Genomic DNA, 13,937 nt, shown 5'->3' on the forward strand with positions numbered 1-13,937 from the left:
GCATTAGTTCGAGATCTAGCAGTCCCCCCCTCCAAGCATTCACGGCTATTAGAAGTCCATAAAAACGGTCTGAAGTGCCCTGGAATAGTTCGCTGCCGAGCTGCTCCTCTTTGTTCCAACTGGCATCCAGCAGGCCTGATCCCACAACAGTAACTCGAGTCCCCTCCAAACACAGCGTGCCTCTGCTGCTCTCTCCTATCATATGTTGGGGACATGGAAACTTGGGCTGCAGGCATGAGTGCAAAGCCCAGCAGGATGATGAAGTTATGCGAGCCATTAGGGCCTTAATTCATCATCGCCGGCTTCGTCATCACGCCGGCGCAGCCTTAAACATGCGAGCTATTAAAACATGTGACATGATGCTAACGGCGCTGTATTGACATGAAGAGGTGGGGGGTTCGCTGGTGATGTTGTGGTGAGCCTCAGATCTCTGCAGACGACGTAAAGCCCTGGTTGACCTCTGGGACTGCAGACACATGTACATGATAGCTGTCAGGTTTATCAGGAGTTAAGGAGCAAGCAAAGGGAAAACAGAGCTGTGTTCAAGTCATACAAGAGAGCGCTTCGGTGGAAAGCATAGCACCTTAACTCGAGTGTTGTTCTTGGAAGGAAATATGAGGTATTTCTTTTATTTGCTTTTCTTTCTTTCAAAACTCTTAATAATTCATTAGAACAACCAGGAAGATATTTCAAACCACATCTAGGTTTGAAGGTCATCTCCTCTTATTATTATTTTTTTACAATATACCTATTGATTTCCTCTTTGGCAGCAAGTAGAAAATGAACACAAAGTCCTCAGGAGAGAGAAAGAAGAGAGGAAGTATGAAATAGGCGTAAACAGAAACAAACAGCTCGGATTCATACACAAAAGCACCAGAGGTTGCAATGATGTTCAAGAAGAATATTAAAAAACAAAATCCTTGAGGTATGATGGCTCCAGACTCCACAGCGGGTTTATAGAACTGAATGCAGGAGACAAGTAAGGAAGCACAAAAGCATCACATCCAACAGCCTTTCTCTGCTCTGCTGCAATCAAGTGTTCGTCCTTGCAGCATGAGTAAGAATCCAATACCATCTCTTACTCGTGGTTCGCTTTCAGACAATACGTAGGACCCGGTGGTGAAGGAGTGCCGTTCTCTGCCTTCCATTTAATGCGTTCGGATGAAAGAGCGGAGTCTGGAGTTGTGGCTGTTTGGTGTTTTAAGTGCTCTGGAAAGTGTGTTGAGTGACTTCTTAAAGATGCTCTACGAAGCTCTTTGGAAGGACTTTGGTTCCCACAGCTGTGAAGGTTTCACTGGATGGCGCACCACTGCTTTAGTATCTGCTCTGGTTAATTAGTTCACTGGTCAGACTGTTAGTCAAGGAGGAGGCTTGTTTTCCTCCTCATGACTTGAAAATGTTTGTCTTTATTGTCGTTTTCTTGGATGTGGTCGATTTATCAGCTGATTCGAAATGCATCTTCTAACAGGAAGTATTAGCTTTCCTCTGCCTGTTTCAGTGTTAATTTAAAGATTATGTCGTTTCTTTTCAAGGTTTTTAAGGTTTGGCACCACTTCATTCAGCAGAACTCTTGTACCATCACAACCAGTCACATGATCTGAGATCGAACCTTCATGTAAAAACTGCTCAGACTTTAGAAACTGTTAAACTGCTGCTGCTGGAGACTCACCTCTTCTTTTTGCCCTTTGATTCAAGTCGTGCTCATGACCCCGACTTCAACTTCATATCACTTTATTGTCTTTTTATATTCAAATTGATCTCCTCCTCATCGTGTTTTATTTACGGCCCGTTGTTTCAGTTCAACCACACTTTGGTTCAGTTTCTGTTGTTTAAATCTGCTTCATAAATAAATCTGACTTGACTTGAATTAGTTTTTTAATTTCTCTTGTTGTTCTTTTCTGTCCAGCTCTTTGGTTTTTTGTCGCTGTGCACAGGGAACAGAATTAGTTTTCATTTTGGGGCATTAATAAACTTTTGTAATCTTTGCTAACACTCTCTCTGCTCTGCTACATTTATGCATTTCAGAGGTTCGTTTTCAGATAAAACTTTCTCTCCAAACACAACAACTGAACTCTACTCCAGCACTATAACACAGCTTCAAGCAGAACAGGAGACGACTAACAGCAACAACAATCCTCTAATACACTAAAGTCTTTTACTTTAGTCTCTTATAAAACTCAAAATCAGTTTGTCCTTTGGAGTAAACATTTGTCAACATGTCGTATCTTTAAATTGTTCTATATTTCTATCAAACTTGAGTCAAAGCTGTAAAAAAGAAGAGCCGTCTTCCAGAGCTCAGTTCTGCCTCTTTTCAACAGAACTATACATATCTTATCCCAAATATCCTGTTTTCAGCAGAAACCAGACAGAAACCCGATAGCTCCGAACAGTAATGTGAATTTAATGGGCTCCTGCTCACTCACTCACTCTTGATAGCGCTGTTACTCCATTTGCAGCTCCATTGTGTAGCTGACAATGTAATGTCTGTTATCAACAATCGCACTTTGTCCACGGAACGAACACAAAAAAAAAAGGAACACTTTGGTGGTTCAAAGTGGGTGTAAAATTTGCACACTTTGTTGGCATGTAAACCTGCGTTTTTGTGCTGTTAGCCGAGTTGCAAAAGCTCAACATCCAGCTGTGCTCTGAACCTCGTTCTCTTATTCTTCTGTTTGCATCATCAAGCGTGCACAAGAAGCGTCCCCCCCCTCTCCTGTCTGACTTTAACAGGGATTTCGGTGTTACTGATGACACCATATAATTCTCATTTGGCTGTGAAGGCAGTGTTTTAAAAGGCAAAGCTGATGAAAGGTGTTATGGGAGGAGGTGGGTGAGGGGGGGAGTTAAGCCTGGGAGGGGGGGGTGAATGCTCAGATTTATCCAGACTTTCCTTGAAAACCCTGCAAGGAAAAAAAAAAGAGAGAGAGAGGGGGGATTCAGTGCTGCACCTCTTTCTGCTCAGTGCCAAACAAATGGTGTTGCCACTCAAAGTTGTTTCAGTAATTCTTGGGGGGAATGTAAAATGGACTTGGGTTTTATGTGAGGGGAAAATAGCCTTTAAGAGGACAACAATGAGCTTTGAAAAAGGTTTTTGTTTTATTTGATTTTTACTGCTTTTTTCCCCCTTTAAACAATCACTCAATTAAAGTGGATTTTTCCATTTTTACCAGCAGCATTTTGGCACTTAAACAGATTCCAACATGGGTTTAAATTCTGCCAAAACGAGAGGAGAAGGATCCATTCAGGAGTCATGTAGGAGATGAATTGCCTCCCTGACCAAACAAGCAGCTTATTGGGTCAAAGCACGAGGCCGTTTAGAAGAAATAAGGTTTTCAGACGTGCAGGGAGATGGACATAAAAGATCACCTCCTGCCCTTCACTTAACTCTGCCTTTGACCCCTGAGAACAACAAAAAAATAAAAGCGGAGAGTTCCCAAGAGAGCAGCCAGAGCTCACTGATAACATCACCGGCCCGTGCGTAAAGGCTGCGCCAATATAAACTCCCTGCGTTCGCAATTAAGCCATGTGCTGCGCCAATCTAACCCAACCGGCTCTCGGTGGATGCCAGGTTTTCTCATTGTCGACGTTGTTCTCAGCCCGAGCAGCCTTTGATCCTCCCAGCAGCTACGAGCGCAGGACGAGCCGATGCGTTCTTCAGCTGTGCCTAATCCAAACTCCCGGCGCAATCTAGAGGCGGCAGGTAGCGCTGTTTTCTTAGGTGCGCGCAGTTCCCAGAGAAAGAGGGCTCACCAAACGCTTTGACACATTGTGAGAAATATCCGCATTGTATCCTTGTAAGCTGTCACCAACACAATTACTGCCTCCCTCTGACAACTGCGGGCTTTTCTTAGAAAGCAATGGCACCAACAGAGGAAGAATTGAACTGCTCTCCTGGTTAAAGCACCACCATCATTATACAGCTTGTAATAAAACTCAGTGTCTATAGTAGTAGGAAGAAATGTACAGTGGTTTGGATGAAAAATGGAGCTTTTGTTTTGTTTGTTTTTTTGTTTTTTTTAAAATTATGTTTGTTTGTTGAGATAAATCAATCTTTTTGAGTTTGGACAACTTCTACTGAATTTATGTTCAACCAACAAACTACATCAGGTTGGCAACAATCACAAGTATTGTTATTACCAGTCTTGACTGTCTAAATTGGTCCAGACATGTTAAGATAAAGACGTAGACTTGAAATCCTGCCTGCAAAGTGAATAAAAATAAAGTCGTCAAACCAATTTTATTAGTCCTGTAAAGCCTGAACCATGAAATAACTGCCCGAAAATTCACATTTTTTGAAAATGGAGTGTTTATCGAACCTTCTGACAAAAAACAACAACATAAATGTTCATATTTGAGTTTTAATTTGTATCATTTTTGCTGTATCTGGCATTTTTGGTGCACTGAATGTGTTATTAATTAATCAAATATGGGTTTTCAGGGAAGAAAAATGTCACACTGATGATGTGGAGGTCTCAAAAAATCCTCTATCAAACATCACACACTTCATGTTACAGATTAAGTTGCTTCAACATTAAATTTGTTTGAAATCAACTTATGCAGAAACTTAAGTTAAAATCACACAAAATATTAAAGTGATGCACTTACCACCAGTGTAGTGTCAACCCAAACCATTAAAATCATAACAAAGTTTGTCTAAATGAGTAAATTGCAGTCATGCATCAGTGTTTTTGAGTTATGCTTCAGCTGAAATTATGTTCAAGTAACAGATTAAAATGAGTTCAGGGAACAAGTCTTTCCTCAACAATCACCAATCTGAATTTGTCCAGACATGTCATCAAGTCATCAAGTCAGTTTTGTTAATTTCGTCTCAACTTTAAATTAGTGTTAAATCAACTAATGCAGACATGTGAGTTCAAATTACACATAAAATTAAGTTAATGCGATTACCGACACTATTATGTAAACGGTACCCACTGAAATATTAAAAAGGTTTATCTGAGTAAATGAGATTTTTTATCCTGCAGCGTGCATTTAGTGATGATAATAGGTCTCTTGAATGACTTTTTAGATCGAGTTCAACACAAGAACAAATAAATGCTGAAATATCGTCACTACAAACAACCTTGCATTCCTCGGCGCCTAAGGCCTCCTAAACCCTGAGTCATCCACTTGCATAAAAACTTCTGCACCGTCATGGCCATCTGTTGTGTGCCCAACTGAAGTGCGTCAATAACTTTTAATGGTTAAAATTTGGTCCCTCCGAGGCAAGATGGTGCACTGGTGTCATTTGTGTAATTACGCTTTTAATGAGCTTTGGCAAACAGGGATCAGCTCATTCGCAGCACCTTCAGTGATGAGCTCGGGTGTTTAGAGTGGGCTTACCGCTGTAATGTGAATTCACAGGGCTTGAAATGTTACACCTTCCTTTGCAGCTGGGCTGCATCTGCAACGCTGTTGTCTCCACCGTAAAAATTGGCCTGCATACTCCTACAAGCGGTCACCCTCTTTTTCTGCACAGTTTGACTAAACAAAACACCCTCTCTGGAATATTTATGTCTTCATAGCAACGTGACACTTTCATTGTGAGCTCTATGGCTTGATTCCTGGAGGCTGGTTACGAGTAAATCAAGCACAATAATACACTTGTTTTAAAAACAAGTTGGTGTCGAGGTTTAAAGCTGCAAACGTTCACTCACTCTCCTGAAACATTCCCAAACATTGTATTCATCGTGGCCTTGCAGGAGAAGGCTGGAGGAACGTGGTGATGAGTGGGAAAACACCAGTAAGTGCAGATGTGGGAAACTCTGCAGGGTACTGGGGGGTGAGAGGCAGCGGGTTGGGATGGGGCAGGGAGGGAACTCCAGCCTGCCTTCTGGCTGGGCCAATGGGCCATGGTAATTAGATCTGGCCAATGTGGGCCCTGGGCTTTGGCCTGGGGGCATAAAAGGGGGGCCTGGGGCAACAGACCACTCATATCACTCAGAGGGTTCCTCTCTTTCACCCATCTCCTTCACCCTCCTTCCTTCCGCTGCATCCATCCATTTAGACGCCTTTCTTCAACAAGCCATGGACGTCTTCTCGCCATCCCAGGTCTACTACGACAGAGCGTGCGCTTCGTCCCCAGACAGCCTGGAGTTCGGCCCCGGCATGGAGCTCGCTGGCTCCGAGGAGGACGAACACATCAGGGTTCCCGGAGCCCCTCACCAGCCTGGACATTGCCTCCAGTGGGCCTGCAAGGCCTGCAAACGCAAGTCCAGCTTTGTGGACCGCAGACGGGCCGCCACTATGCGTGAACGCCGGCGGCTCAAGAAGGTCAACCACGCTTTCGAGGCTTTGAGGCGCTGCACCTCGGCCAACCCCAGTCAACGTCTGCCCAAGGTGGAGATCCTGCGCAACGCCATCCAGTACATCGAGAGCCTGCAGGAGCTGCTACGAGAGCAGGTGGAAAACTTTTACGGCCTACCTGGAGAGAGCAGCTCCGAGCCAGGCAGCCCGCTGTCCAACTGCTCTGATGGCATGGTAAGACCTCTGATCCACATGTTCAGTATCTGTGAGCAAACATCTGGCCGTACAGAGTCTTGCAGGTTCCTGGCTGCACCGTAGACACCTGAAAAAAGCTTTTTATTGTTGGGTGTCATCAGTGTAGAAATGAAGCCTGAGCACTACTCCCAGTTCTCATTACCTCGTTGAGTATTTCATGACAAAATAGAACTCGCATTTCCAATTTAGAATCCTATTAATCAAATAAGCTTGTTTTGCCCCAAGACCTCAATTACCATGCTTCTCCATGCATGTCATACTCTCCCATAATTCCCTAATACAAACATCAATACCGTGCTCTTACAAGAATCTCTGTCCTCTGTTTGCGATCCCTATTGTTATGGGTTGGTTGGAATTAGTTTTTGTGTGTGTGAAGGTGAGACTGTATCAGATAATACAAAAGAACTTATAATGCTGGATGGACTAATGGCTTTCCCACCACCGGACACTTTATAGCCCTAATAAACCAAACTAAATCCACCTTACTGAAGTCTGGCAGGAAAAAGCGGGTGCTTTTCTGCATTCCATCCTGACTGCATGTTCTGCACCGCTGCCAGGATTTTCTGCAGATTTACTAGGAGAAAGTGTCATCTTGCACAAACTGGTGTTGCTTCCACTGATACAATCGATTCGCCACACTCAGAGCCGGGCAGGGGAGGGGAGCGCACACAGCCACTTTGGCTTTAAGGTGGATGTGAAATAAAGAAGCCAATAACTTTGGAATTCAGGATTTATTAGCCTGTCCAGAATATCATGAAGGGCACTGAGTTGTTTTTCTACTTTTTTTTTTTTCCTGCTTCTTCCTGTTGAGTACATGTTTAAACATACAGAACACATCATCACATCCGCCTGTTTGCTGCTGCTGCTGCTGCTTTTCTGTCTTTAGGTTTTGTTTTTTCAAGAATTCAAGGGTAAATTTGATTTCTCATTTCCTTCCAGGCTGACAGCAACAGTCCAGTGTGGCAACAGCTGAATGCAAACTACAGCAACAGCTATTCATATGCAAAGAACGGTAAGACCTTTTGACAGCAACAGCAGTCTGATATGAATATAACAAGCGTTTGCGTCCGCATAGTGCTTTAAAAAACTAATAACTGAATGGTACATTGCTTTAAATTTATGTTATATGTTGCCTCTGGGAGTCCTACGGTGAGAGGAATTCAATATGAAAAACTGGAAGCGATCAACAAATGTGTAAAAAAAACATTTTGTTTTGTGCTTAAATAAACCAGTATCCATATTTTCTATGGGTGTGGATGGATTTGTATTGATTTTACACAGATTTACAGTTTGCTTCTTGATTTTTAACCATTCCAATCATATTTAAGGGTTTTAAATAACACACTGAATGATCCAAACTCCACGTTTCTCTCAATCTTATCAGAGAGTTTGGACGATAAAGCAGCCGGAGCCTCGAGTCTGCAGTGCCTGTCCAGCATCGTGGACCGTCTGTCCTCGGTGGAGTCCAGCTGTGGACCGGCTGCTCTGAGAGACATGGCCACCTTCTCCCCCGGCAGCTCCGACTCGCAGCCCTGCACACCGGAGAGCCCCGGGTCCAGGCCCGTGTACCACGTCCTGTGAAGGCGGCCTCGCTGTGACGTGGATATATTGCCACAGGCACCAAACACCAGCTGCAGAGATTAGAACTAGTTTTGTGCAAATTGGAGGAAGACTCAACAGAATCCGAGGACCTGTGGCCACCATCTTTTTCTTTCCCCCCCGCTGTACATGAGATTGTAAATATGTAATGTAAATGCCCATTTATTCTATACATGCTATTATACCCAATGAGACATATTTAATTATGACAATTAATGTAATGTTGCATTACTCAAAAACGGTATTTAAGCAGCGTTGTATCTTGTTACGGTTCATTGTGTTGTGTTTATTAAATCTTTTGTTGTTTTGTACAAAAGTATTTTGTTTCTTTGAACTTTTTTTTTTGCGACCATATGTTCAGACATCTCAGTCACATTAAGGCAGCAGCTGCAACGAGCTGAAATAGTGGCAATAAATAACTAAATTCTACGTTGAGGGGGTTTACGGTGGAGACGGCGCTGACATGAATCCAGACAAAAACAAAACTGAAACAGGTTTTTTATAAACAAAGTCGACAAAGTGACACTTTATCTCACGCTGGAAGCAGCTGCCGTCATTAGAACGTTAATTAGACAGCTTTTAAAAGTTTGCAACTTTTTCCACAGATCATATTCAGGAAACACACAAACCACTTTTGATTGTAAAAACAGCTAAATTAATCATTTAGGATAGCAGCTTCGCATTCATTTGCATAATAATGAATCGGAGTCTTAAAAAGGTTGCTTTATTAAAATAAAAGGGCAAGCTATTTATTATGTGCCTCACACAGGGATGCTCCTGGACGGTCTAGACTGGCTAACAAGGTGCAGGAATCACATTAGACACTGATAGAGGTCAGCTGATACCATTTATCATCTCACGCCGCTCTAATCACTCATGTAGCCTATTGCTCAGGAGTCTAAATTACGTTCATCATTTCCCCTCGCGCGCACGTTTTGCACATTTAGTGCCGCTGCGTGTGTGTGTGTGTGTGTTTTGGGGGAGGCGACACTCCTTTATGTACCTGTTTGTTCTTTCCTACCAAATGTGAGTCATCATTAGCACCCCTTGATTAGTTCGGCAACACTAGAGTTGAGAGCAAATGGCCTCTAATTGTGCTTATTGTGTGTGAGTGAGGAGGAAGGAGCCGCATGCCGTGTTGTCGTACTGCGTCATTGTCTTTGATCAGAGTGAGCTGTGTTTCTTTATGTTGTTTTTTTTATATATTTAGACTGTCGAGAGGCAAAAGATAAAAGATGTTTTTCACTTTACAGATATGCTTTTCACTCCACTGCATTTATCTGACAGCTTTGTTGGAGTTTGCTTTGCAGGTTAAGATGTAAAATAGAGTGTCGTGTACATCAAACCACCAGACAGTATATAAATTAGACGCAGCTCCTTCTGGATTAAATAAAAAACATGAAAGTGCTGCTTATATGTTGTTGCATTTTGTGTTAATGGTAGATCATTTTATTTGATACTTGATCATACAATCAGCCCTGCAACAAATCCTCACTTCATGAAGGTCTTTTTAAATCAAAGTGTTGCAGCAGGATGTAAATGTAACTTTAAATAAAGTGGATATTGAGAGTCTTTTTGTATAAAATCTGTAGGAAACTTGCTCAGATAAATGTGATGCCATTAAAGTGCATTGGAGTAGGATTAGAAAAGCATTAGAAATAGAAGTGTAAGTATCTCCAGCACCTGCCTGAAGCAGTCAAATCCTTATTTAAATGAAAGTTGTAATGCTGCACAATGAAAACACTTAATTCCTCAAGAAAAGAAAACCTCATCATGTAGACAAATGCCACCCTGGAGTGTTTGCTATTATATATTTCCATATTAATTGACCAATGCATTAATGAGTCAGTTTACTGTTGTACATGGTTGAGCTGGAGCTGCTTTCGTCCTTATAACAATTATTTATAACTGTGTTCAATATTTATAAATGTGTTTTGCATGCAGTGTCTTAATCTGTAAAGTGATGGCGAACTAAAACCCTTAAATAAATGTAATGGAATGAAAAGTGCAGAATTTCCCTCTGAATGATGGAGCTAATGTGGATTCTTATTTCTGCTCAGCTGAAAATCTCAAATATGTTATTAAAAAATTTATTTGGCAGAAGTTAGCAGATGAGCCTAAAGTTGTATTATGTCATGTCGAAAATTTCATTTGTCTATATGCATGTACAGTAGCAGAGTAATATATATATATTTCTGTATATATACACACATATATTTATATTTACCTTGATCTGCTACCGTACAGATACTTCGAATACAACACGAGCACTTGAACCGTATTCTATCTCCACCACATTGCTATGAAGCATTCCAGCGGCGGCTTGTGTTTCACGAACCTCCGCGTCCGACGAATGTCACTGACGGTATTTTACACTTTACTTGTGATTCATGAATCGCACACAAGCCTGCAGTGTCGACGCTAAACATACAGCGGGTTCACATCAAGGTTGTTGGAGTCGAGCATGGAAGGTTGACGAGGGGCAGCATTTATTGTCTATTCGCTGATGTGTTTGAATTTAAATCTGGACAGCGTGGTCATGACAAACGGACTCCTCATTAATATCAGTGTAATTACATGCTCAGTGCCAGCACTGTCGTCACTGCAGTACCGAGTGCGACCACAAGAGAGAGGTGTTTCTTCCTGCATTAGCACATGAGCAGTCCTGTTTAGCTTATGTGTTTTATTGATCAATATTAAAGAGCACGTTTACACCCCCAAGGTTGTATTAATGATCGCCTTGCTATTGTGTCTGATCAAGGCGCAGTAATTCACACGTTTTCCCACATTTGAAGGGAATCCTGATCTCGTAATGAATGTTGAACTGGGTTCCTCGGAGAATTAAATCTGCCCGCTGGCAAAACGTGTGATGTTGCTATCTAAGCAAGGAAGTGCAAAGACAGGAAGGAGGGGAGATGATGTAGGTGCACTCCTGAGATGCTTAGCGAGGCCGGAGCCCGCCTGGTTTGTTTGGTCGATCGAACAGATGATGTTGCGGTGACAGCTTTACAGTGTCGATGCTGCAGATTCAGGAGAGCGGAGCCTGTGCTGTCTGCTCGTATCCAGACAGGTCAGGGCGAAGCGAACCGAGGTCAGATGTCTCGCGCAGATGAAACATTTATTACATAATTGATGCTCTTATGTTCCCACAGCTTAGAATGATTAGTTTATCTTCAAATGCACTTTGTCCTTCATCATAACATAAAACAGGATTTACACTTTAATCCAGTCTTCTGCTGACAAAACATTCATTTCCTTACTGCGGATAAAAAGCCCAGCATTTCTTTAAACCATAAAGTATCCTCCTTTTCTTACTGATAACTACCACATAACTTTCTTTTTAAACTTCCAAACACAATAAAAGCAGTAAATTATGACCTCTTGCTGTTGGAATTCAAATTCATGTACCTGCCTGCTTTCATCGAGTCAGACAGATTCATGTATTTTATACACTGTGGATGCTTTTTATGCCTCTGCATCTGCTTTGCACGTTTGTGTCTGACAAAGCAGCGCAACACTAGTAGTCTCATTTTACTGCTTTGCATGTTTTATATCATGAAACTGCTGCATATTTTAAATAACACACAACAATGTAGCATAAAAGTGTGCTAAATGATGTTTGTTTTTCCTTTTTATTATTGTTCTGCATGCTCCGATATGGTCTCAGTGACCTAAAACAGCCACTCTGTTGCATTCACAGCGATGTTTATTAACGTGCACCGTCCCTGTTAAATACACCAACAAATAAATGAATAAAAATGAGCATTTTTGTACACATTATGGACAATAATGGACGCCACAGCGAAGGGCAACCCACACGACAGCTCCTCAGCGATCCACACAGATGCACAAATTCAGACAAAAATAGTCCTAAAGCTTCTTAAGTGAACACATCCTCCTACACGCGAGCACCAACGCCGCGAATGTGCTGCATCACGCAGAATCACCGAGACAAATGGAATATCTGTAGAGCGCACGGTTTAGTGTCGAGGCGTGGTGAGGGGGTCTTGTAGTTTTATACAGTATTTTAAAATCTTTAACTTTACATCCATTTCTTTCCATTTTTCCTCCTCAGTTGTATTATTCATTTTTAGAGGAATCAAATCAGCATTGAGGGTCTGAGGCATGTATGATTCATCCCTACTTGACTGGAGACACAGTTTACTTAGCAAATAATTAATAAATTCTCCTCTCAAACCGCGCCTCTGCCTCTCTGTGAAAGCATTTGTTTATATAATTATATGTCTATTAATATGCCGCAAATCTTTTGGTCATGAAGGAAAAATATGCATCCAGCTTCCATCTGTCACTTCCAATCTGATCCAGACAGTCTGGGGTTTAAATCTGACCAGCCAGCAGCACACACTGCTGCATGGTGCAACAACAACAACACTGCAACAGGGTGCAGCCGCTGTACGCTATAACTGTACTAACGATGACAAATCAGCAGTGTTCATCACACTCAGTGAGGAGGCATGGATAGAGCTGAAGTTAAAATCAAAGAAACCGATGATAATATCTATTTTGTTTCATCATCTTGGCCTAAACCCCAAGGAGTCGTCGCCGAGCCTTTTGTTATTGTATCCATGCAACCCCGAGAAGGCGCCACATTCAGGCTCTCTTTGCTCCTGATTAACACCCATAGCCATGAGTGAGGGATTTGTCACCTGCGTTAATGTCACCTGCACGCTTGACTTTTATCACCTCGGGCTTTTGGTCTTCTGCTGCTGAACTGGTTGTTTCATGGAGAGCAGCGCTAACAGGGATTTTACTGCACCAAACAGCGTGTACGACACGTCGCCTCTGTGCCTTCCACCGCCGCTGTTTGACTTCTGTTTACAAGGCCCTCTTTATTAGTTTCACTGTCTGCTCTTTGTGCTGAGCTCACAAAGGGGCCGGTGACTTTCTGTTCCAGGGGGCTGAAAACCTGGACGGGGGTTTCAGAGGGACATTTCAGCACAGAAGGTTTAATCACTGCACCTTTAGCAACTACACTTAGATCAATCGGGCAATCAGGGACAAGCTGCTGTCAGAGTGTAATTCAGTGGGCTGCTGATTGCCTTTCAGAGTCAGTGCTGGGGCTGTCACAGGGGACAATGAAGCCATGTCCTGAGACGGGCCCTACAATTGAAAACTTGCACATGATGAGCAATTCAGGGGAAGATTGCAGCTTTTCAACTTTCATAACAAGACACTACACTTGCAAGCAGGTGTACCAGGATCTAAGCAGCGAGGCTAAAACTATTTGGGACTAAACTGACCCAACATTTCTTGTATCAAAGGCTCGCATTAAACCATCCGTTTTCCATGAATGCTTACTTAGTACCGGCATTTACGGACTATAAGCTGCTACTTTTTCACACGCTTTGAGCATTGCAGCTTAAACAACGATGCAGCTAATTTAGGGATTTTTTTTGAGTTTTACGAATTTGCCTCGAGACGATAGTGACATTGAAAACGACAACGAAAGAGAGACGAAGAGTAATTCTGAGACTGTTCAATTCCGACACTGAAGAACACGACTTAAGTGGTTTTAGTGCTCAGGAGGAAGATGAAGATAACGATCAATGACTTTACCTGGTAGGCTACTAAGTTTTAAAAAATGTGTAAATATCTCATGTTACAGCTGCAAGGTGGCGCAGTTGGTTAGCACTGTTACTTCACTGTTGAAACGACAACCTTGTTACTGCCGGTTCGCTTCCCGGTGGGGGCACCGGTATCTTTCTGCGTGGAGTTTGCATGTTCTCCCCGTGCAGCGTGGGTTCTCTCCGTGTTCTCCGGCTTCCTCCCACACAGTCCAAAAACATGTTGAGGTTAATTGGTGATTCTAAATTGTC

At 42.5% G+C, this 13,937-nt stretch overlaps 1 protein-coding gene across 1 annotated transcript; it reads left to right on the top strand.

Annotated features, from left to right (window-relative positions):
* Positions 1-5,990: 5,990 nt before the first annotated feature.
* myf5 (myogenic factor 5) lies at positions 5,991-8,419 on the top strand. Its single transcript, XM_008276480.1, has 3 exons — positions 5,991-6,480; positions 7,441-7,513; positions 7,886-8,419. Exons 1-3 carry the CDS (start codon positions 6,028-6,030, stop codon positions 8,080-8,082), a joined length of 723 nt encoding a protein of 240 aa, XP_008274702.1. The 5' UTR covers positions 5,991-6,027; the 3' UTR covers positions 8,083-8,419.
* The last annotated feature ends 5,518 nt before the right edge of the window (positions 8,420-13,937 follow it).

Source organism: Stegastes partitus, unplaced genomic scaffold (assembly GCF_000690725.1).
Source record: "Stegastes partitus isolate 25-593 unplaced genomic scaffold, Stegastes_partitus-1.0.2 Scaffold74, whole genome shotgun sequence".
Taxonomy (NCBI): domain Eukaryota; kingdom Metazoa; phylum Chordata; class Actinopteri; family Pomacentridae; genus Stegastes; species Stegastes partitus.